General features: G+C 42.1%; 1 protein-coding gene across 2 annotated transcripts in view; it reads left to right on the forward strand.

Moving 5' to 3' along the window:
• The window catches only part of Enpp3 (ectonucleotide pyrophosphatase/phosphodiesterase 3), a 74,584-nt gene that overhangs the window by 18,963 nt on the left and 31,528 nt on the right, over positions 1–24,093 (forward strand). The window contains exons 6-11 of one of the 2 annotated variants that reach the window (XM_075947525.1): positions 4,927–5,024; positions 12,488–12,567; positions 14,572–14,691; positions 15,173–15,282; positions 17,408–17,473; positions 19,126–19,202. In XM_075947525.1, coding sequence (XP_075803640.1) covers positions 4,927–5,024; positions 12,488–12,567; positions 14,572–14,691; positions 15,173–15,282; positions 17,408–17,473; positions 19,126–19,202 — 551 coding nt within the window. The remainder of the gene's footprint in view (positions 1–4,926; positions 5,025–12,487; positions 12,568–14,571; positions 14,692–15,172; positions 15,283–17,407; positions 17,474–19,125; positions 19,203–24,093) is intronic. The other variant, XM_075947531.1, reaches the window with a different exon arrangement.

The following is a 24,093-nucleotide window of genomic DNA, read 5'->3' on the forward strand; positions in this document are numbered from 1 at the left end:
GAAAGAAAGGCTCACAATGACAGGAAGACCTTTGTCAAGTCATGTCCACCCACCATGCCTCTCCTCCCACATATATATGACTGTTGCTCCTGGGATCTTGGTGGTGCCTTGAGCCATGTCCCTTGTCACTTCCCCCTCAGGGTGAACTTCCTTTTCCTCCTTTGTCCTCTGCCCTTACTTTTCTAGTCCCAGCAGTTAGGGATGACAGTGGGGTGGCAAAAGATGAAAGGAGTACTGGGTTTTATGAAGAATCAGCATTTTAAAATAGCGCCATTTTATTTTTAAAAAATATATGTATGGAGCCTGACATGGCGGTATGCCAGCATAAGGAACCCCAGCTACTTGAGAAACTGAGGCATAAGGATCACTTGGGCCAAGGAGTTGGAAACCAGTTGGAGCAACAAAGGGAGGTGATGTCTTTCTTTAAAAAAGAAGAACATGTCAGTTGGGCGATGGTGGTACACGCCTTTAATCCCAGCACTCGGGAGGTAGGTGGATCTCTGTGAGTTCGAGGCCAGCTTGGGCCACAAGTTTGGGCTAGTTCCAGGACAGCTCCAAAGCTACAGAGAAACCCTGTCTTGAAAAAACAAAACAAACAAAAAATTGTATTAAATCACAGCTCTTGAAACAGAGATCTTGGAAATAAAATGTCTGAGTTGATAGATACTAGCCTGAAAAGACCAGGTTCTCTGATAAGAACCCACAACTTTTTATTTTATTTTATTTTTAAAAAACAATCTTTTTTTATTTTACATACCAATGAATCCCTGTTCCCCCTCCCTTCCCTCCTTCCACTTCACACCTTCTTCCCATCTCACCCCCCCCATCCACTCCTCAGAGGGGGTAAGTCCTCCCATGAGGAGTAAACAATGTCTGTCACATCACTTTGAGGCAGGACTAAGGCCCTTGTCTAGATTGAGCAAGGTATCCCTCCCTTAGGGAATGGGCTCCAAAGAGTCAGTTCATGCACTAGGCAGAAATCCTGATCCCACTGCCAGCGGCCCCAAAATTGCCCAAGCCACACAACTGTCACTCGGATTCAGAGGGCCTAATTTAGTCCTATGCAGTCCAGAGTCCAGGAGCTCCCACTAGCGTGGGTCAGCTGTTTTCAATCCCAGGAATTTCAAACCCAGAGGGGCCTCTATCTCTCCTTAGTTCCCAGTTAATACAGCCCTTAGGGGAGATGTCACACACGTACTTTATGACCTCCTAGATTCTTTAGAGCCCACCCTCATGATGGCATGTATTTTGTGAGGGACTTTGTAAATGCTCACACCTTAAGCTTTACTGTGTACCAGGAATTGGAATGCTTGTTGCCTGGAAACCCTTTTTTAAATGGTACTGTGTTTCAAATATGCTGACAATGAGCTGCCTGGCATCAGACTCCCCAAATCCGTGACCGACTGACCAAATCAATCTGAACCAAGTTTTCATTCTCACCTCTTTGAGGCTTACTTCCCTGCCTGGACACTTGCAGGGTCCCCTTAGTATTCACCCCTTCACCCCCTTCTTGTCTCTTTCACTCCTGTTGACCCCTTTGTTCTTCCAGCTAGCTTCCTTTAACCCACTTTCTGATCTTTTGTGTGTATGTATGTGACCAATGCATTTGATTAGGGCCCTTCATAAGGGTGTGGGTGGGAGTTGGGTTACAAGAGCTGCACCATGTCTACAACACTCAAGAAAATGTCTCTCCCTCCCCATCAAACATTGTCTGCATATATGCTCAGGGAATGACTGAGGCTCCCTGAGCAGCTCCCCTTCTGTGCCAGGCTGCTGATAGGTCCAGTCATGTGGAGATTTTGTGAAGGTAATCATGACAGCATGAGTTCAAGTTTGCAACAGCCGTGTCTGGAAGTCAGTATTACACACATGCATGCACGCACGCACGCACGCACACACATCCCCATCGGACTTTTATATCCTATCTGTCTGTCCCTTTTTTCACAATGTTTCCTGAGCCTTGGAGTAGGTGACGAAGACATCTCATTTGTGACTAAACATTTAAAAATTAATTCTCAGCACTTTGGCCAGTTATGAGTCTCTGTATTAACTGCTAACCTCTGCAAAAAGATGGTTTTTGTGACCAAGACTGACTGCAGCGCTGTTCTATAAACAACAGTAGCAATTTAGAAGACAATTTTATAGACATGGCATGTCCATACCAAAACAACTCTTTCCCCTAAGTTCACAAGGACAGATTGTCCTTTTTCTTTGGCCGAGAAATTTAACCTTTCTCGTGGTTAAATTTAGGGAAACACTCACTGAGAGATAAAGTTCCTGGCTCTTTGTCATGCTATTTGACTTATGACAGTTTTTAGACCCATTAGCCCTCTTCAGCAGCCTCTAGAAGAACAGCAAGGTTGTACAACAAAGCTTGAGTGCTGGTTTTACCCATGGAGGTTTGCACTAGGCACTTCTGAGCTTTATCCAGGAAGCTGAATATTAGCGACACAGGGCTAGAGAGATGGCTTGGTAGTCAATGGTGCTTGCTGCCCTTCCAGAACACCCTGGTTTGGTGGCCAGTACCCACATCTGTCCATATATTTTCTAATATAAGCAACACCATGCCACTTTATTTTTTAAAAATATTTATTTTTAATTTGCAATCACGTGTATAAGAGTGAGTGTCCATATGCAGGTCCATGCACTTGACTGCAGTGGCTACAAAAGCCCGAGGATAGCATTGGATTTCCTGCAGTCGGAATTGTGAGTTGTCTGACGTGGATGCTGGGAGCTGAATTCAGACTTTCTGAAGAGTAGAATGCACTCTTAACGGCTGAACCATGTATCTAGCCCCTATTTTTGCTTGTTGGTTTGTTTGTTTTTTGAGATAGGGTTTCTCTGTGTAGCCCTAGCTGTCCTGGAACTAACTTTATAGACCAGACTGACCTCAAACTCAGAGATCTGCCTACCTCTACCCCCGAGTTCTGGGATTCAAGGTGTGAACCATCAACCCCCCCCCTCTTTTGTGACATATTTTCTGCATATTGTAGTTCCAATGGTCCAGGTTTTTCATTTTTATTTATAAATCAAGATATACTTCCTATATCCTATTTTCAGCATATGATACAGTAAAACTTGGACACAAACCTCAATAACTAAAAGTGAGAACACATAAGATACAAAATATTTTCATCTCCCCAATGAGATGCCTTGTGCCCCTCCCCAGCCTCTGCTCCCTAAAGTTTTCTGAGCTCCTTTCCCACTGAGCCCTGATTTAGACTTTCCCATTGATGGAATCATACCACATATCCTCTCATGTTTGGATCTTCTGGCTTAGCACAATGTTTTTGAGACTCAAGCATGCACTGTTATCAGCTCTCTCTGGGTATGTGTGCAGGACACTGCCCTATTTGGACATTAGTCCCGTTCTCTTGTCGTGTGATTGCTATTGGTCACTTGGCAGTCATACCTCCTAGAAAGCCTGTTCCCACCTCATCCAGACTAAATCTGGCTTCCTTCTGTGTGCTTGACACTGTACCGAGATTCAGCTCCTGGCCTTCGCCAGCTACCTCTCCGATTTCATTTCCTGTGTCTCCTTTACACCTTTAGACTCAGCATCTAGCACAATGCCTTGCTTGAACCTCTGTTAATTACTCTGCAATAAATAGATCTTCTCTGCAACCAAACAAACTGGTTTTCTGGTTCCCCTTGATGGTTTCTTCTACAACGTCAAAGTGATGGCACTAGTAACTTTTTAAACGTTACTCGGTCATAGTGAGGAAGTGGAAGCCATTTTGTTATTTTACCTAGCACCAACATTCAGATTTGCTTTCAGTCATTTTTTTGGTATTTTATTAGAATTTCTAGGATTTACTCTAACCCAATTTTTTTAAAAAGATATGTTTTGGTTAAGAAGCTGTGGGATATATAATTGCTTGAGCACAGAGGTGAAAATTGCTTTGCCATACCCATCTCTCTCTCTCTTTTTCTTGGTTTGTTTTTTTTTTGAGATAGAGTTTCTCTTCTATAGCCTTGACTGTCCTGGAACTCACTTTGTGCGCTGGCGTCAAACTCAGAGATCCCCCTGCTTCTGTCTACCAAGTGCTGGGATTAAAGCCATGTACCACCATGCATGGCACCATATCCATTTTTCAGGCACTATAATGAAAAACAAATCTACTGTGTTCATAGTTGCTATTCGCGAGAAAGCCACACTGGAAAACACCCAAATGCCTGTCAACAGAGGAAGGAATGAGGGAATGAGTTGTGATTCATTCATGCTTTGGAAACTAAACAAATGTTACAAGGAATGGTTTATAATTTTAAACCTCAAGATAGATTAATTTCAGATATGATAAATGTCAAACAAAAGATAGCGTAGCCCATATAATATATAATATGTGATTCAATTTATGTATAAATTCAGTATCAAGATAGGAGTAATAGTTCCTAAAAGTTAAGCTACTTACTGTTCATCCTGGTTGGAGATGGTGTTTGCCAAGGTGAGTAATGGGGAAAGGAATCTGGAAAACTTCTGAGGGTATTGTTCATTTTCTGTTTCTTGATCTCAGTGATGGCTGCATGTTAGAGTTTGGCAAGTCAAAAAATTATGAAGGTATGTTTCGATCACATATGAACGTGTCTATCATGTAAGCAAAAGTCAAAAGGTAAAGATAAACAACAAATTTTAAAAATAGAGTTCATGGTTATAAGTTCAAAACTGTTACTGAACAATTTATATTAAAAACTGGTTGAGAAGAGCTTTAAAATTTGTTGATGTTTGTTAGCATACCAAGATGTGAGCATAGAGTCAAAGAATGAAACACATCACGAAACCTTTACCACATTTATGTCCAGGGAACGTCCAAAAGGTGGCTGAAATTCAGCGACTGTTGCTTGACCTGGAACCGTTTTTCTGAGTGTGTCTTCGAAGTGTTTTCTAATGTAGAGAGCACAGATGAAGTTTCTGATTTCCTTGTTCAGGTTTGACCTGCCACCGGTTATCTTGTTTTCCATGGACGGCTTCCGAGCTGAGTATTTGCAGACCTGGAGCACTCTGGTGCCGAACATCAACAAACTGAGTAAGTCCGGACAGGCGGACAGGCGACCGAGTGCCACCGCTGAAGACACCCACTCCTCCTGTCTCTTCCCCTCGAGCACCGTCCGTGCTTTGTCTTACGGGGGGGAGGGGGCCCTCTCCACATCTCAATGATTGACCTCTGTGCTCTATTTTCACTAGGGAAAGGTTTTCCTACATTGGTTCTCCTTGCCCTTTTCTTAAGTAGCATGCTCATCGTTTTGTTTATTTCGCTATGTCCCATGTTTGAAGGTAGCTTCTGAACGAGGGAGCTCCATTACGTATACCAAGTCAAATGTGGTATTTGTCAGAACTGGGTTCCGCATCTCGGCAAGGTGGCTGTGAGTCAGGAAGACAAGGGCTTGAAGGAGCCTGGGTTGTTGGGTCAACCTGACGTGTACCAACAGTCCACTAAAGCCTCCGATGGTCAAGCTCCGTCTCCACTTCCGGTATCAGACTGCATAGAAAGCAGATCGGTCCACCATTCACAGCTGGGAGATGTCTGTCAGGCAGTTTCTCCTTTCCCTCGCAGCGCTAGCTTGTCTGGAAGATGGTCGCTTCCTAGCAGGCAGGACTGCCATCAGCTCACTGCAGGGCTTTAAGTTATGATCCATAAGGTCCTTATTGTCACACTGCTATGCTTCTGAGCTAGGGCACTTGGCCCTCATGAAAATCAACACAACAATAGTAAATAAAAGCCTGAGGTCACAGTCTCTGTTCAGACTCTTGGGCTCATAGCAATTCCTGTCTTTCATTTCTTTTCCCCCAGACTTTCTTTTATCTCCAAAATTCTTGAATACAGTCACCATTTTATTTGATTTCTTATTTTGATTTTTCTCCAGACTATTGGAAAGTGACCGTGTAAGTCTGAGTAAGATTGAAGTTGCTAAGTCTCAGTTTCCTTACTGGTAAAAAGAAATGACCAGAGCTGATTTCTTCGGTTAACCCCATGCCAAGACGACACAGAGAGGCAGCCTGCTCCTCTCTGCAACACAGCTGCCCCCTCATTCAGACAGATCTTTGGCAAAGGGACTGAGAATTTTCAGTGCAGAGCTCACCACTCTCTGCTGAACTACTTGGGTCTGGAAAATTAACCAATATCTCTCATTATCTAAATTTACTTGGTAACGTGGATCTGAAATCCTGTTGTCAAAGGGGAATTTGATGGAAGGTTGAACTGAACCTGTTCTCAAGTGGAGTTAGTTGATTTTCTCATCCCACTGATAATTGGAAATGACATTAACAAATATTTCAACCAGAGCTTTCTGGTTTCTGCTTTAAATACATTTAGTCACGTATTCAGTTCATCTTGTTAGCCAATGTGTCAAGACTTCCAACACAACTACTTCCTTGTCAGTTTCTAGGGAACTGGAGTATAATTGTTTGGATCTGAAACGCCCCTCCCCCACAGGCTGTGCTTTGAATACTTAGGTCTCAGCTGTTGGCTTTATTGCAAGATGTTTGGAAACTTTTGCAAAAAAGTCAGTCAGCATGTCCTTGGAGTATTGTTTTTGGCTTCTTCTTGCCTCTCCTTTGCCACTTTCTGCCTAACAGGACAAAGAGAATTTCCTCAGTTACATTCTTGTGTGTTCTGCTCAGCTCACAGAACCCAGTAGCCAAGGACTGAACACTGAATCCTCCGAAAACAAAAGCCAGACTGAATCCTGATTTTCTAGTTGTTCATCCAGGTTTTGGTCACATGGACAGAGAGTTAACTAATCTATGGATTAAGAGCAGGTATTAGGAAATAAAGTTAACATCATGGTAGCCTTGCGGTGAAGTAGGCATCGCTCTTAAGGAAGTCCAAGTGCCTCGCTTCAGCATCCCATCGAGATGTTGAACTACAATGCTTGTCAAAACTGAGCATGGATTCAGACCACACAGCAGTGAGTCGTATCAGTAACTTCTAAGTGGATGAGGATATGGCTCCCAGACTCATATCATAATGGGCTTATGACATTATTTCATATTAGTGTGAAAGACTGTACGCATAGCGTGGCTAGAGACAAGACCCGGAACCTTTTCAATATGGAATAGATCTGACTTGGGTAGGAAGCTGCCTTCTGGAAAGTTAGGCGAGAAGCTGAGGCTAAAGTAAGACTACAAGTATGTAGTGGAGACTAGAAGATTCGTCAGGTTTCTTTTGTTGGAGTTTTTGGAGATTCTAGTTGGCAAGGCTGGCATTTACAGACAGTAGGCCGCTACAGTCTCCGCACCAGGCCATTGCTTGCTGCCTTCTGCTGTATTTTGATAAGAACGCTTGACTCTAAATCTACTACTGTAAGCGTATGGGACAGTGTTGTCTGTAAGCACAGTGGTTACAGAGGGCCTCGAAAATGCCATCATTGTACACAACAGATTTATATATACTGGTTCACAGTTTGATAGCTTTTCCCATACTGTCTGTGCTTTTGAATCAAACTGAGTTTCATAGTTAACATACACTTTAAAAACTTATATAGTTAGCCACTCCCCATCTTTTATGGGTGCATGCATTTTACATAATTACTGATATGGATAGATTTCTTGTTTCTATTTTACACAAGATTTTCTGACTGACATTAGTTCTTCTGTTGCTTTTTCCCCTTTTTGTTGTCTTTTCTGCTTAATTTTTAAAATATGCTTTGATTTTTTATTTTGTTTTGTATAATTTCTGTACATATTTTCTTTGTATAAATTACCATTGCAATTTATACATTTTTATCATGTTATAACACCTACTTTACAATAGGAAATTTGTACACAAAACGCCACACTTTTCCCTCAACATACAATTTATGCCACAATTTATGCCTATGTATATTATATATTCATCAGCTTATCATTTAGCTACAGTTATTTCAATATTTTGTTTTTTATCTTTTAGATTGGCATTAGATGTGATTTACCTTCTACTTACGCATAATTAAGAATTTCTGTATTGGTCCGTATGTTTGCTTCTGCCCATGCTTTCTTGTCTTCTCATGTGATTTCATCTCAGCATCCTTTTCAAGGCAAGACGAGGGCCAATGAACTCAGTTTTGTCTAGAAACCTGTTTCTCTCTCTCTCTCTCTCTCTCTCTCTCTCTCTCTCTCCCTCTTTTTTTCTTTTCTTCCTTCTCCCACTTCCTCTTTTCTTTATCTTTTCATGGAGAACTTGGATAAATTGTTCTTGTTTGATAGGTTTTTTACTTTTTCTAGCTTAGCATTTTGAATTCATTATTCCTCTCACTTCTGATTTTCTTCTGAAAAATATTTACTTATACATTTACAGAGGCTCCCCAGGAGTGCTAAGTCACTTTTCCTCTGATGATTTCAATGTGTTTATCTTTTGATAAATTTATTGTGATGTCTTTTACGCTCCTGTCTTCTGGGTTTCTGTAGGTGTTCTGGGGATATAAATATATATATACATACATACATACATACATATATATATATATATATGTCCTCTTTCCCAGATCCCAGCCTTTATTTCTTTGAATAAACTTTTCAGCTCTTTCTCTTTCTCTTCTGAAAATCCCAAGGTGTATATATTGGTCCCCTTGAGGATGTATTGGAAGACATTTCATCTTTATTTTCTTTATGTCATTTTTAAATTTTTTTCTTCTGTAGGAATCATTTCCAGTGAACGAGTTTTTCTGGCCTTTTCTTCTTGATCTAGTCTGAATTTGTAGTTCTCTAGTGAAATTCTCAGTGAAGTGATTGCATTCTTGGGTTCTACGATTTCTGTTTGGTAAATCTGCATATCTGTCTATGTCTTTTATGAAATTCTGTTCTTGAACATGAATCAATAATGAGCATCTTTTCACTACATAACTCTCTGTTAGCTTCATTAAGATTGACTTCTGGAAATTTGTTTTCCTTGTGATAATGGAGAGGCAGATTGCTAATTAGTGTTCTAGGTACAGTCATTATCTTTGATATCACTGGGCTTCCAGGAGAGTAGACTGGTTCCTGTTAGTGCTCGAAGGAAGGTTTGATGATTAATGTCAGTTGTCATCTTGATGAGATTCAGAGCCATCTGGGAGATGGATCTTTGAGCGTGCTTGTGGGGATTCTCTTGATCAGGTTAAAAAAATTTAAAGTTTTTGTGTAGGGAAGACCTACACAAAAGGGGTTGTACCATTTTCTGAGGTTGAATCCTGAACTACAGCATGAAGAGACAAAGCAAACAAACAAACAAAAAAACCCATGCCAAGCACAAGTAGTCACTGTTCTCTTTCCTAACTTTCAATACAATGAGACCAACTACCTCAAGCTCTTGGCTCTGAATTCCCCCCCAAACAAAGGACTGTGAGTAAGAGCAACCCCCTTTTCCCTTAAGCTGCTCTTTTTGGTTATTTTATTTCAATGTCAGGAGAAGCAAACAAGACACTGGGCAAAGCAGAAGCCATTCTTTTGAGGAAGCCCTGAAAGAGAAATACAATTAGACATAATCCAGGGGTAATCTCTGAACTAGGGTGCACAGCTTACTCACTCTGGGCTAAGGCAGAGTGAGGAACTGGGGTGAATGTGCCCATGCTGGCTCAATTCTTCTTGTTCTCTTCAGTCCCTGAAGAATTAGTATAGGCTGGGTCATCCCAGTTCTTTAAGACAGGTGAGATAGGAACTTACACTTGGATTTGAACTAGGAGGTTTGTCCATTGTGTGTAGTCTAATTTTCTTTCTCCCTGGAGGGAAGCTGGGACCTAGAGGTCCCCAGTGGCTCCTATGGTACATGATTCTGTGCTGAGCGACAAGGAGTTCCAGAAGTTGCCAAGTGGCTATGCTCACCGTTGCCCTCCTGCCCTTCAGGAGCCTCCGAAGAGGGTTCTGGAGTTCTCACACAGGGGATTGATTCGGTTGCTACTGAATGACTGTGCCTGTGGTGTGACGAAGAACTTCCTACCCTTTCAAAGAGTTCCCAACATCGCTCCCTCTTTAAACTTTCCTTCTCCCTGTGCTGTGGGCTTAGACACAGACTTGCAAACACTGAGAGACCAACACCCTACAGAACTTACAGAGTCCACTGGGTTCTGGATGGGACCTAGGTTAGCTCATATTTGACTAGTCTATCCAGAGGGTATAAGATATATGAAAAATGGAAGACACATGTCTTGATCTGTGAATGTCACTGAGCTGTTTGTATGTCATTAGTTTGTGTGTGTGCGTGCATGTGTGTGTGTGTGTGTGTGTGTGTGTATGGCACAAAAATATTTCATATTTTATCAAGATTGCTTTAAAGCTCCAATCTGCATGTTCCTCAACTTGGTCTTATCCTCATTTAGTTTTCTGTTTTCCTTGCAGTCTTAAAGACTGTAAACCTGGTTACGGGGAAGGATGCTGTTCACATTTTTGGGTGGTTTTTTATTTAAAGTTTTCTTTCTTCTCTTGTGTGTGGTGTATGTGCTTGTGTGTTTGTTTGTACATGCCCATGCATAATGTGTGCTTGTGTATGTAGAAGCCAGAAGTTGATATCAAGTGTCTTCCTCAAACAAATTCCCTCTTTATTTCTGAGAAAGGGTCTCTAGCTGAACTTGAAGCATGTCAGTTTGCCAAGGCTAGGTGACTTGGAACTTCCAAGGATCTATCCGTCTCTGCCTTCCCAGACTTGGGGTTAATGCTGCACATGGCCATACCTGGCTTTTTATGTGGGTGATGGAGGTCCAGACTCAGTTTCTCATGCTCCTGCAGCTAACTGAACCATCTCCCTGCCCCTAAAATTTTGTTTCTTCGAAAGTGTTTTTTATAAATAAATTATGTGAACAATTAATATTTTTAAGTAATATTAGAAAGTACATAGTCAAAGCCGAGCCTTGCTCTGAGGACCTTTCTTTCCCCCAATGGAAGCAACCCATCACTTCCTTTTCAAAGCAGGAGAATATTTTTTTCCCTGTGGAAGCAACCCGTCGCGTCCTTTCCAAAGCATTCTATTGGATCATAATTCAGATTCAGGAGACGCTCTGCTGGGAGGCCGTGCTTCCTTCTCTGTCCTCTAGTGTCCTGGTTCTAAATCATGGCAGAAAACAGTAGCCTAAGTCTGAAGGTAGTCACAGATGTGTCCTGTTTGCCGCAGAATAACCAGGGTTAATTACGGTTCATTTGTAGCCAGTATCTATAAGTCTTTAGAAACTTGAGTTGCCCCACCCATGTTCCAAGGAAATCAAAACAGGAACTGATTCTACATATCTAGTCATTGTATAATATTTTTCCTCTCTTGTCATTCTTTTAATGATGAAAGTAGATTAGATTTCATTTTGTCATAGAACTTCATGAGCATCCAACTTATAACGCCCTAAGGCAGTGACCCCTCCACCTCTCCTCTTCCCATTAGGGTCCCTACATTGTGGGCTTGATATGGGTGGGTTCCCAGGAGATTCTGAATGGGGAAACTTCTGGATCCTATTTAAAAACACCAAACAAAGGCTGGGAAGTAGACCAAGCTTGTGTCTGTTTGGAAGAACATTGTTTTTCAGCTGCAGAGCATGTGACATTTTGGCCATCAACCAACTTCACTTTGTGTTTTAGCTTAAATAGGATCTATAATGGGAAAGCTGGCTTTTCGAAGGAGAGGTCACGGCACTCGGGATGGAAACACTGCATGGGTTTCACGGATGCCAAGGAAATAGCAATGTGCTCCAGTGGGGCTGACCTCCTTCTATGGGGCTGCTGCTCACACTGGAAATGGAAGAACAATGGGAGTGTAACTAATGCCATACTCTGTGAAAAACAGCTTGCAGGAAACGCCATAGATCAGTGGAAACTGAACCCAAAATAACAAGCCGTAGAGTGAACTCATTTCACAGATGTTGCATGGTGGCATGGGCTCGTGCAGCAGCTGTATACTGCAAATGCCTTTTCGGGTGTGGAGGCAGTTCTGAAGAGCTTTGTTATTCTGAGTATTTAAAATCTGGAAACTGCCAGCTGAGAGATAAATGCTGTGCAGAAGTTGTCACGGTAACGACCAGATGCATAAAGAGAGGAATCCAATGAAAAGGATGGCAGCAGTGTGCAGTTCAGGGTACTTTTAGCTGAAAGGGCAGCAAGCTAGGGCTCCAGCTTTATTTTATCTAATCTAACACATGCTAAGAATGGAAAGTTTTAAGTTTTAAATGATTCAGAAGAGAAGAAGAAAAGATTGCAACATATAAAATTATATGAGATTCAAATTTAATGTCCACTTATAACATTTACTGTACCTTGGCCTCACTCACTTGTGTATGGATTACCTGTGGTGTCAAAAAACGAAGTTGAGCTGCTGTAGCAGAAACCATGTGGCCTTGAAAAACCTCTTGGCTCTTCCCAGAAAAGTACTCACTCAATTTCTAAAAATGGACTTTTTTTTTTTAAAGTAATGGACAAAGTATAGGGGTCAGAATTCCAAACTCTTTCCATCTTAACTCACCTTCCAGTTTTCTGGCTTTATAGGAAACATGCTGGTATTTGCTTACCCAAAATATTCCTCAGAAAGAAATGACTCTAAACTCTTACTATATTTTCTTGCAGAAACATGTGGAATTCACTCAAAATACATGAGAGCAATGTATCCTACCAAAACCTTCCCAAATCACTATACTATTGTTACGGTAAGTGTTTGGCCCTGGTGAAAAGCTGACGCTATAGACGGGAAATTGACTATATTACATAGACATATGGAGCAAGAACTGGCAAGCCTGAGCCACATACTTCCTAACTACGTGTGTAATGGTGCTTAGGTCGGAAAGGCATGGTTCAGTGTGAGGCCAATAGAGTGCCATGAGACATTCATTAGCCACAAACGCCCCTAGCATTAGGCTAACTCACCACTGTGAGGCCATGGCCACCTCCATCATGTGAGAAATATCATTCTCCTGGACTTTTTGACTGCCCTTTACTTAACTAAAGGTCAGCTGGGTAGGCAGTGTATAAGGACAGACACTTCTATGTGGAAAATTTTAGTCTCTTCTAGTTTTTTTTATGATTTTTACTTGACAGAATTTTGTTTCATAAATGGACTCATTCTGGTGACGTTTTAAAAAGATTGGACAACCAAAGCCAACGAATTCATCCTAGTAAATAAAATATATATATATAGGTAACAAAGAGTGCCTAGGCACACAGAGTTGGCTTCGCTACTTTGTTCTTTGCTATGCTAAAACACCTGAGGCAACTGAAGCAAGCAAGAAAGGGCTTAGTCTGAAGCACAGTTTGAGGGGCTACATTCTGTAATGGTAGAAGGCATGGTGGCAGGAGCCGGAGGTTGGTTGGTCATGGTCATGACTAGTTGGGAAGGAGAGAGGGAGAGAGAGAGAGAGAGAGAGAGAGAGAGAGAGAGAGAGAGAGAGCAGTAGGGCAGGGCTACAAGGCCTGGTGAGATGACTCAGAAGGTAAAGGTGCTTGTCACCAAGCCCGACAGCTTGAGTTCTGTGCTCAGGGTCCACCCAGAGAAAGGAGAGAACTTAACTCTTCGAAATTGCTCTCTCACCTCTTCACGCTTGCTGTGGCATGCTTATATCCCCCACAATGCCCACACATCCATGCACAGATAATAAATATATAAACTCGCACCTGTACCCAGTGAGCCACTGACCACTTCTTCCATCAAGACTTTTCCTCTTAAAGGCTCCACAGCCTTCCAGAATAGCACTACCAAACAGGAACCAAGTGTTAAAACAACTGAGCCCCTGTGGGACATTTAACAGTGACACACCAACGGACATCAATGTAAACCATTTGCTTGATACCAGTCATTTGCTGCTGAAGCCAAGAAATGGGCTTGTAGGGTAGAGACCTGCACATCTTCCTGATACTTAGGTTTGTGGCTAGACTTTTATATTGAGAGATATGGGGTTGGAGATGTAGCTCAGTGGGAGAGTGTTTGCCGACCATGTGTGAGGTTCAGTCCCCAGTCTGCAAAAATGAATATATGACAAATTAGACTTTGGCAGGGTGGTGGTGGTGCATGCCTTTAGTCCCAGCACTTAGAAGGCAGAGGCAGGTGGATCTCGGTGAGTTCTAGGCTAACCTGAAAGTGAGTTCCAGGAAATCAGGACTGTTACACAGAGAAATCCTGTTGTAGCACGAATAAAAACCCAGTGACAGAAATTGGGGTTCAACCCAAAAATCAGAAAAGCAAAGCAGCCAAGCCACTAGAGAAGTCTTAATCTCTACCAAGGCTGGGTTAACACAGAATAAGCAGACTAAGCCTCTCTGTCCTCCCATTTTATATTCCCTCCAGTGCTGGGATTAAAGGCCTGTGACTCCCTAGGACTGGGATTAAAGGTGTGAGTCACCACCACCTGGATTTGTTTCTGCATTGATCTTGATCAAGCCCAGGGTGGCCTTGAACTCTCAGAGATCCACCTGACTCTGTCTCCCAAATCCTGGGATTAAAGATGTGTGTCACCATTGCCTGACCTTTAGTGGCTTTAGCTTTGCCTTTGGCCTTCAGGCAAGATTTATTTTCAAAGTACAAATAATATACCACTACATCCTGTTTCGAAAACAAACAAAAGGATGGCTTCCTTCCTAGGTATGAGTACGGATCTGTTGCTACTGCGACATGCCTGCCTTTTACTAAAGTATTCTTATTTTTGTAACAAAAATTATAGGGCTTGTATCCAGAATCTCATGGCATCGTTGACAATAACATGTATGATGTGCACTTCAACAAGAATTTTTCTCTTTCTTCAGTGGAGAAAAACAATCCTGCCTGGTGGGGTGGGCAGCCGGTATGTACCATTCTGCTCCTGGCCTCCACGCCTCTCTTTCTGTGTGCCAATGACTCAGGCTTCTCATTTTACCCCGAGTTCCTCATCACCCATGTAGTTTCTAATGGCTGAAAATTTTACTATTATTTATTATTGTCATTTGAATTAAAAAAGTTATCGTCATTTATGTTGAAATTTGGGTATTGTATCATCAATGTACCAACCCTCAGCTTTCTCAAAAAGATAACTATTTCTCCCCACACTGTTTTGCAATTTCTTCAAAGGTAAAGAACTATGCGATGTTATCAGTGTGAAAGAAACAATGAACCGCTCCTACGTTACTACATGTTTTATTTTTGAGGCAGATTGACTGATTACAAATTTTAAGTTACTGTAAAAACAACCATGAATGGTCATGAGCAAATTGTCAGTCAAGAGCTGTTAGCAGTAAGCCACAGTGTTTGTACCTAACAGTTATCCTATTGACTTTCACTCTCTATAGATTTGGCTAACGGCAATGTATCAAGGTTTAAAAGCTGCTGCCTACTACTGGCCAGGATCAGATGTGGCTGTCAACGGCTCCTTCCCTACCATATACAGGAATTACAGCAAGTACTGAGCTAATACTCTCTCTAGGGGGAGATCTATAGGATCGATTTTCTTGTTTATTTATTTGCCTTAAAGACTTTTTCCACTTGTTTGGTGTGTGTGTGTGTGTGTGTGTGTGTGTGTGTGTGTGTGTGTGTGTGTGTACTGCGCTCAAGTGTGCCATGGAGTATATGTACAAGTCAGAGGCCTCATTTCGAGAGTCAGTTCTCTTCTTTTCTCATAGGGGTTTGAGATTGAACCCAGGTCACCTAGCTCAGTGTCAGGCACCTTATCTGTTGTAGCTTCTATTTGTTGCTCTTTTGTTGCTTACCCTGACACAAAGCAACTTATGGGAGGAAGGGATTTATTTCAGCTCACATGGTCAGGTTAAAATCTGTCACTGAAGGATGCCACAGAGGCTGGAACATGAGACAATTGGTGGCATCATATCCATAGGCAAGACTTGGGAGGGAATGGGTGCACACATGCTCACCTGCCTGCTTGTGCTGAGCTCAGTTGTTCTCCATGCTTACAAAGTTCGGGAGCCCCTGCCTAGGGACTGGTGCTAACCACATTGGACTTGGTTTCTCCATCAACTAATTTAATCAAGACATACCCAGAAGCCAAGCCAATGCAGTCAATCCTTCATTAATATTCTCTTTCCTGGTGGCTCTAGGTTGAAAATTAAAAGTAATGATCATAGCCTCTGGGCCACTACACTGTCCCCTTTCCTTTTCTTTTCAGTGCTAAGAGCTGAACCCTGGGTCACATGCACACCAAGCCTACACTTTACCGCCGAGCTCCACTCAAGGCCCATTTTGTCTAATTTTGATCACAGTTCTATTCTTTCAGTTGTTGAGGCCCAAGATCTTAGAGTTGTTGCTTCTGTTCTCATATTCCTTGTCCAGTTTGTCAGTCCTTGCTTTTGACTCAACAGATGATGCAATCTGAGAATCTTGTGTTACCTCTGTTTTTGTACTTCCACCCCTTTGCCTGGAGCCTGGGAGCCCCTCTGTCAACACCCCTCTGCTTCTTATCCCCTCTGATCTATTCTTGTTCATCAGTCAAAAGAGTTTCCTTTAAGTACAAGTCCAATGACGGCACTGGTTTGCACCCAAGATTTTAATGGCTTTCAATATCCAGCTCTCTGAATGTGTGTAGTTCTAAGGGAACATACAAAAGCAGCTCTGAAAGGGTTGTAGCCAGAAAGCCAGTAGTAATGTGACATTTGTAAAAAGAACATTTGGATCTTTCGAGTAGTCAGACCCTTCTTTCTAAGCACACTCTGCTTATTCTTTCTAATGAGCTACTTTATTCTAGGAAATCTGGTAAGAGCAATATCGAAGAGAGGTAGCCGTAGGCATTGTTTTAAGCCAGTTTCGTTGGATTCCTATGTGTTCTAGTTTCTTTTCTGCTACTGTGGTCAACACTATGACCAAAGACAGCCTACAGAAGGGAAAGGTGTATTTTGTTTACATTTCTAGGTCACAGTCCACCATTGAAGTCAGGGCATGCACTCAAATAAGATCTTTGAAGCAGACACAATGGCCGGATGCTGTTTGCTGTGTTCTCACAGGCTCTTGCTTAGCTCACTTTTTTTTTCATCTGCCTCGGGATTGTACCACCGACAGCATCTGGGCCCTCAATTCATAATCAAAACCATGTCCTACAGATATAACTATAGGCCAACTTGATATAGACAATTCCTTCACTGAGATCCCATTCAAGTGATTCTAAGCGGCAAGCTGACATAGAAAACCAACCATCACACTATGCCGGCCAGAGAGAAAGACTTTGAGGCCCCTCACTCAGTGATTAAATTCTATTTCAAATACATAGATACTGTTTGCTAATAAGCGTGAATATATAAATGAATAAAAGTGAATAGAATGAATCGTTGATAATGGATGGTTTTCATTTTGGCTGTGGGAAATTAAAGGAGAAATGAGTAAGGAGGAAAGAATTGTCTTGATTAGAAAGAGTTTGTTTTAAGTCTTTTTGAAGTGCTTACAATGGGGGAGTACGCCGCATCCCTTTTAGTGTTCTCATCTTGCACTACAGAATGGATGCCTGAAGGTGTTAACTCCCCTCCCTAAGGAAGAATACATTGAAATATATTTGATTAAAATTTCAAAACTTTTCGTTCCAGTTCTGTCCCATATGAAACCAGGATCTCTACGCTGTTAAAATGGCTGGATCTGCCCAAAGCTGAAAGGTAACCCGGCTGTTGACGAGTGCTCCATTGTGGTGTACATATGGGAGAAACCGGAATGTTCTGTACCATTGCTGGTGGTTTTTCAAAACCTTGGAATTAATTCCCTGTCTGTCCTTCTGTTTTTCTGTCCTTCCTTCCTTCCTTCCTTCCTTCCTTCCTTCCTTCCTTCCTTCCTTCCTTCCTTCTTTTCTTCCTTCCTTCCCTCCCTCCCTCCCTCCCTCCCTCCCTCCCTCCCTCCCTCCTTCCCTTTCCTTTCCTTTCCTTTCCTTTCTTTGTTTTTTTCCCATTCTTCCTTCTTACTTTGTCTGTCTTTTTTTCCCTCTTTCCCCTCCTGCCTCCTCCTCCTCACAACCCCTTTTGGTATTTTGAGATGTTTGGTCATATGCTGGCCTGAAACTCACTGCATAGACCAGGCTGCCTTGAACTTCTTGCCATACTCCAGCCTCTCCCTGTTGAGTACTGAGATCACACCCTTTCCAAATGAAACCTTTTCCAAGCTGGTTAACTGATTAGCACTTCCATGGTTATGAAAGTTTGGAACTGTCTAGAACCACATTATAAATTATTTTAGGCCATACGTAGCCCTACACCTTGTCCATCTCTATGTCAGACCGAACATCCTGTGACTAACATGTAAAAAACGCCTTTTGGAATAGACTGACTTAACAAGACCCTAATTTCCACCAGCGAAGGGCTAAGAATGTGATCAGTAGCTTCTAGGGCTAATAGCAGAGTTGCCTCCATTTTTGCTGTAGCGCTCCTCTCTAACACTCTCAACAATGTGTTTGAAAGTGTCTTGATCTGTGGCTTTCTCTATTCTGTTACTATACAAACTTCATGAAACTGCTTCTGTGTTAGACTGTATAATTTGGGGTAAACTAAGTCTGTGCTGGGGCCATGGTCACTCATATTTGGCTCCCCAACAAACGCTCTTGTCCTCTTTGAGGTGAGAGATGTGTTTTGAGTTGACACAGGCCTGTGCCACTTCCACTAGCTCTTGCATTGCTTTTTAATGAGCTCTTCTCAAGATGTATTCAAGAAGTATTCCTGCGGACACATACTCCGGTGAGGGGGTTTGTTGACATTAACAACTAAGGTAGCATCAGTCCCCAAGAGGTGAGGCAGAGAACACAAAAATATAGAACTGAGGCAGACATGGCAGAGGCTCTTGCACTTGTTTCCTTGGCTCGACTCCAGGAGCTGGAAGGGCTGTTGCAAAGCCAGAACCACAGACCAGAATCAGAGGCTACTGAAAGACAGCACCAGGTAAACAGAATCCAGCACATCAGAAAGCAGCCGCTGGCAAAGGAGTTAGGCAGAGAACACAGAGTCAGCCAAAGGCCAGGCACAAGGAAGTAGAAAGGGCTGGGCGCATTTGAGAAAGGTCTTACCACAAGAGCAAAAGGGATGCTTTCACAAATGAGCCACAGTAGTGCTTGTTCTGGGAAGGTATTGTTTGCTTCCCATTAGGAGACTCAACTCCACTCAAGCCAAGAGCATCCATTGGCCTGGGAGGGGGCCTTAAAGAGAGAAAGAGGCAGGAACAGCCAAATATGCTCAAGACCTTTAAGACCCTCAAATCCATCTGTGTGGTTGTCCCATCTGTATGGTTGCTAATATCATGCCTTCTTTTGTTTCAATTTTGTGCCTAGACCCAGTTTTTATACCTTATATGTAGAAGAACCCGATTCTGCAGGGCATAGCAATGGACCAGTCAGTGCTGGGGTAAGTTCTTTTTGTTGTTTGCTTGTTTGTTTTCAAACAAATGGAGAATCGTCCAGCCCTAACCTACAAAATAAGATCAGATTCTTAAAATTTTTTTACCAAATACTCATACTTAAGACATACTTGATATCAAGCAACCAAAAGTCTAAAGCCAACATTTTGGGTTAATAGTTTAACTGTGAAATTGTTAAAAGTTCTGGGAAGGATAACTGCCTAATTAACCATAAATCTTTTCTATTGTTTTTATTGCACTCTGCATTTTTCTCTGCTCCTTTCCCCTTCTCCCCTCTCCCCTTCTTTCCACTCCCTTGACCCCTACACTCCCAATTTACTCAGGAGATCTTGTATTTTTCTCCTTTCTATTGAAATCCATGTATGTCTCTCTTAGGGTCCTCTTTGTTGTCTAGGTTCTCTGGGGTTGTGAATTGTAGGTTGGTTTTTCTTTGCTTTATGTCTAAAAGCCACTTATGAATGAGTACATATTTTATTTGTCTTTCTGGGGTCTGAGTTACCTCACTCAATATGATGTTTTCTCAATTATCCATTTGCCCACAAATTTCAAGATGTCATCATTTTTCACCGCTGAGTAGTACTCCATTGTGTAAATTACCACATTTTCTTTATCCATTCTTCAGTTGAGGGTCATCTAGCTTGTTTCCGGGTTCTAGCTATTATGAATAATGTTGCTATGAACATAATTGAGCACATGCCCTTACGGTATGAATGAGATTCCGTTGGGTATATAACCCAAAGTGTTATTGCTGGGTTTTGAGATAGACTGTTTCCTAATTTTCTGAGAATTTGCCATACTGATATCCAAAGTGGCTGTACAAGTTTTCACTCACACCAGTAATGAAGGAGTGATCCTCTTAGCCCACATCCTCTCCAGCATAAGCTGTCATCAGTGTTTTTGATCTTGGCCATTCTGGCAGGTATAATATGGAGTCTCAGAATTGTTTTGATTTGCATTTTTCTGATGGCTAAGGATGTTGAGCATTTCCTTGGGTGTCTTGAAAGACACTGAAGTCATTTGAGATCCGTCTGTTGAGAGGTCTCTATTTAGGTCTGTACCCCATTTTTTTAATTGGGTTATTTTTAACCACAAATTTTAGGTCTTTTGATTGGCAATCTGATGAGGACTTTAATGTGGAACTCTTAATTCACATACTGAGAACTCAAGGCCAAATACTTCCTGAGCACTCAGCATTGTAGTGTAGACATTTCAAGTGAAGTCACTGCCCGACTCTTCTGGTGTTCTCCACTGTCTACCCTACCCACTGTCACTCAGAGCTCATCACAAGCACCCCAGGGACTGACTTCTCTCCTTATCACTGGAGTGACTGCTAATGCCAATTTCTTCAGCATCTAGACCATTCTCAAACAACTTTTTCACATGGCTATTGTACTTAAATACTATTTCCAGCAAACAAAGCCATTGTCTTTTCTAAACCCTACTGAACCTCCATTGTTTTGTTCAAAATGTGAAACTTTAAAAGCTCCCAGGGGTAAGATGTCCTATGGAAACTCATTTAACAATTGCATCCACTGGAAAGTAAACATGTTTGTTTGGGCCGTCTTCCTTTACTAGTTAGCAGTAAAGTCTTTTTTCTTCTTCCTGCTAAGCAAAAATTGTTCCTAATGCAAGGCCCTGCTCAGTTCTCACCACCTGTGGGCCTCTTCAGTCTTCTGGTACCATTCAGAACATAATGCAGCATCTCACACTTGTTCTGGTGTATCTCGGAATGAACTTGATGCAGCATCTCACACTTATTCCGGTGTATCTCAGAAAGAATAACTTACTAACTCCAAAATTCTTCTGCTTCTTCTCTGTTTAGCTGTTGTCTATGTGTGCTGCTACATGTTTGATAAGATTAATCATTCGAGACGGAGCACTGTCCTGTATTTTCCACCTCTGCATCTGACTGAGATTAGGTGCCATTAGCTTTTTCTTTTCTTTCCTATGCTCTAGTTTTAAAAGCATCTATCTTTAAGTTTTAAGAATAATTATGAAAAGTGCTGCAAATGAAGAAAACTTGAGTGCTCAGAGGTGTCTAGAAAGAGGCCCTGTTCTAGTAGTTGCCGGTGGGATTGTGGGTTGCTGGAAGAGTATGTTAGTCAGGGTTTTCTAGAGAAACAGAACTGAGGTGATGGACACACACACACACACACACACACACACACACACACACACACACAGGTCCAGAAATAACTTATTAAGTGAGCTTTAAAATGGTAATGACAGCCAAATCACACCCGAGACACTGAGAACTCAGGAATCATTCTGTCCTTGAAGCTGGTGCCTCACTAATAGGAATAGTCCCAGAATGTCTGTCTCTTGGTGGGGAGTCACAACAGACAGCTACTCAGTCCATCAGGTGAGATGTCTCAGTGTTCTTAGCTTGGCATCGAGAGCCCAGAAAGTCAGAAGCAACAACAGGGCAAATCAGCTTGTAAGAGGGAGAGACAACCGAGCAAATGGTCAGATGATCTTCCTTCTGCAATGCCCTTTTTTTTTTTAAAAAAAAAAAAAAAATCTGAATTGCTACCAGAATGTGATGCCCACTTTCCATATCAGTCAGGCCAATTCCTCAGGTGAGGCTTCCTATTCAACAATTCTAATTTGTGACAAGTTGATATTAAAATCAACCATATTAGTGAGTCTCCCCCTGAGTAACAAAAAGGAAACGGAATTTGCAGATGGCTTGGTAGAAGGAGCTGACTATGTACTATAGGACCACACAGAAGGACCATGCAGACCATTGCCCCCCTTCCACAAATAGACAGCACCATAATGGTGAAGAATGGTGGTAGTAGGTACCGTTATGGTCCTTTTCTGCAATCCGTCCTGTCTGAAGTGCAGCGTGGCTAGAACCTCACATCCCTGACTAGAACACCGGGAATCAGAGGAGGCCATAGAGAAGCCAAGAGAAGGAGGCAAACACCCAGTGGTGCAGGCCAGAGAAGTGTTCAATGAGAAACATTGTGGCACTGTTATTAGGAGAGGTGAATGGCTAGTTCCATACATATTTAGACATCATTTTTATTGGGCAAGAGGGATGCAAGAGAAGGAGGGAGAAACATGTTAGTCTCTGCAAAAGTCTAGAAGAAAGAGGGCTTGGACCAAGGAAGAGGCCAACATCAAGGCTGGAAGAAGGAATGGTTGAGATTCAGATAGAGGATAGATGGTGACTTTTGGTGGGAGATGGGTGAGAAATGATGTGTTTCTGCTTTGTGTCACATGCAAACAGGTGAGTGATGGGGGTTCCACTGGCATTTATAAGCCTACCACAGGGACATGTTGCGGGTAGATGTTTGCTTATCTAATTGAAGTAACTATGATGTCCAAATGAATGTAAGTTTCCAAATGGCAATTGAATATGTATTGAAAGATGAAAGCGGATAAGGAGCTGGGAATTGGTAGCATACAGCTACACACAGAAGTGGAAAGGTCATAAGGAGGGAGAGAAGAGTGGTAACCAAAATGGAGATGAAGACAAAACCTACGTAAGATCACAGCAAATGGAGGGAAACAGATGGAGGAAGTTTGATAGCTTTGCAATTTTAGTATTATCATCTTATTGCTATCTGTAATCACATTTTAATTTAAAGTTCCTAAATCCTGTGAATTAAAAGTGTTATACCCCAATTCGCAAGGTCCCCCAAAAGCCAACAAGGAGACTGAGTCCCGTATGTAAAAGCAAAGAGCCTTTATTTTATGCAAGTTTACAAACTTGGTCTCTCTGTGTGTCCAACGTATTGGTATAATCAGAGAGCCCCAAGCTCAGTTAGAGTTGGGTTTTTATAGTAGTAAAGGTGGGGGTGAGGGATTTCTGAGGTTCAGGACAGCTGATTGGCAGACATTAGTCTAGGGGTGTCCTGGTGAGTGTGTGTTGGCAGGTAGTCCTATCTACAGCTGTTGGAACATTGGGCATTTCCTTTGGATGGTCTCTTCTTGGGTGGTGCTCGGGTAATCTCAGTTCGTGTTTCTTCCTGCAGCCAGATATTGCTTTAGGGTAAACTGCTGAGACTCAGGCCTCCATTTAAATTCATCCACGTCTGAGTCCTACTCTGGCAGGTGATAATGGTAAACAACTTCCTTTGGGTAATCTGTTCATATTTAGCTTATTATGGCTGACTCCTACAAAAAGCACAAGGTTGTTTTGTTGTTGCTGTTGTTGTGTTTTTGGTTTTTTTTTTAATTGTGCTTCAGCCCATGTACTAAGTTGAAAGCTCATTTAAGATAAGGTAATACCCTAGTTTACAAAGCCATCTCCAAAGGATAAAGAAAGTAACAAGTTAATACCATGTAATTTTTTGCTGTTAAAGAAAGTCTTTATCTTTGTTGTTATAGATATTTTAAATTACTAAAAACTTGATAGTTTAAATGATAATGTAATGGGAAGGTTACACTTGAGAGGGCCTAATGAAATGGTGATTTAGAGGGTGCTGGGATTTTGGTATTGAGGAAGCCATAGAAGTCCAGAAACTTCTTTTCGCTTTCTTCCCTCTTCTCCCCTTTCTTCCCCTCCTTCCCTGATCCTGCTCTCTCTCTCCTCTGCTCATTCCCCTCCAGCCTTCTATTCTCTTTCCTTTTCTCTTGCTCCCTCCACTCTCCTCCCTCACTCTTCCCTTCTCCTCCTTTTCTTCTTCTTCCTCTTCTTCTTTCATCTTCTTCTCCTCTTCTTCCTTTCCCTTCTCATCCCTCTTTCTCTTCCCCTTCCTCCTGCTCCCTTCCCCCATCTCCCCCCCTCTCCTTCCTTCTTCCCTCTTCCCATTGAGTCCTATGATGTAACTCATTGAACTCTTAGTCCTCTTGCCTCAGCCTCCTCAGTGCTGTGCCATTGTCATGGTTGCTTTGTATGGAAGCTGAAACATGTACAGACTGGTTTTCATGA

Source organism: Microtus pennsylvanicus, chromosome 1, assembly GCF_037038515.1.
Source record: "Microtus pennsylvanicus isolate mMicPen1 chromosome 1, mMicPen1.hap1, whole genome shotgun sequence".
Lineage (NCBI taxonomy): Eukaryota > Metazoa > Chordata > Mammalia > Rodentia > Cricetidae > Microtus > Microtus pennsylvanicus.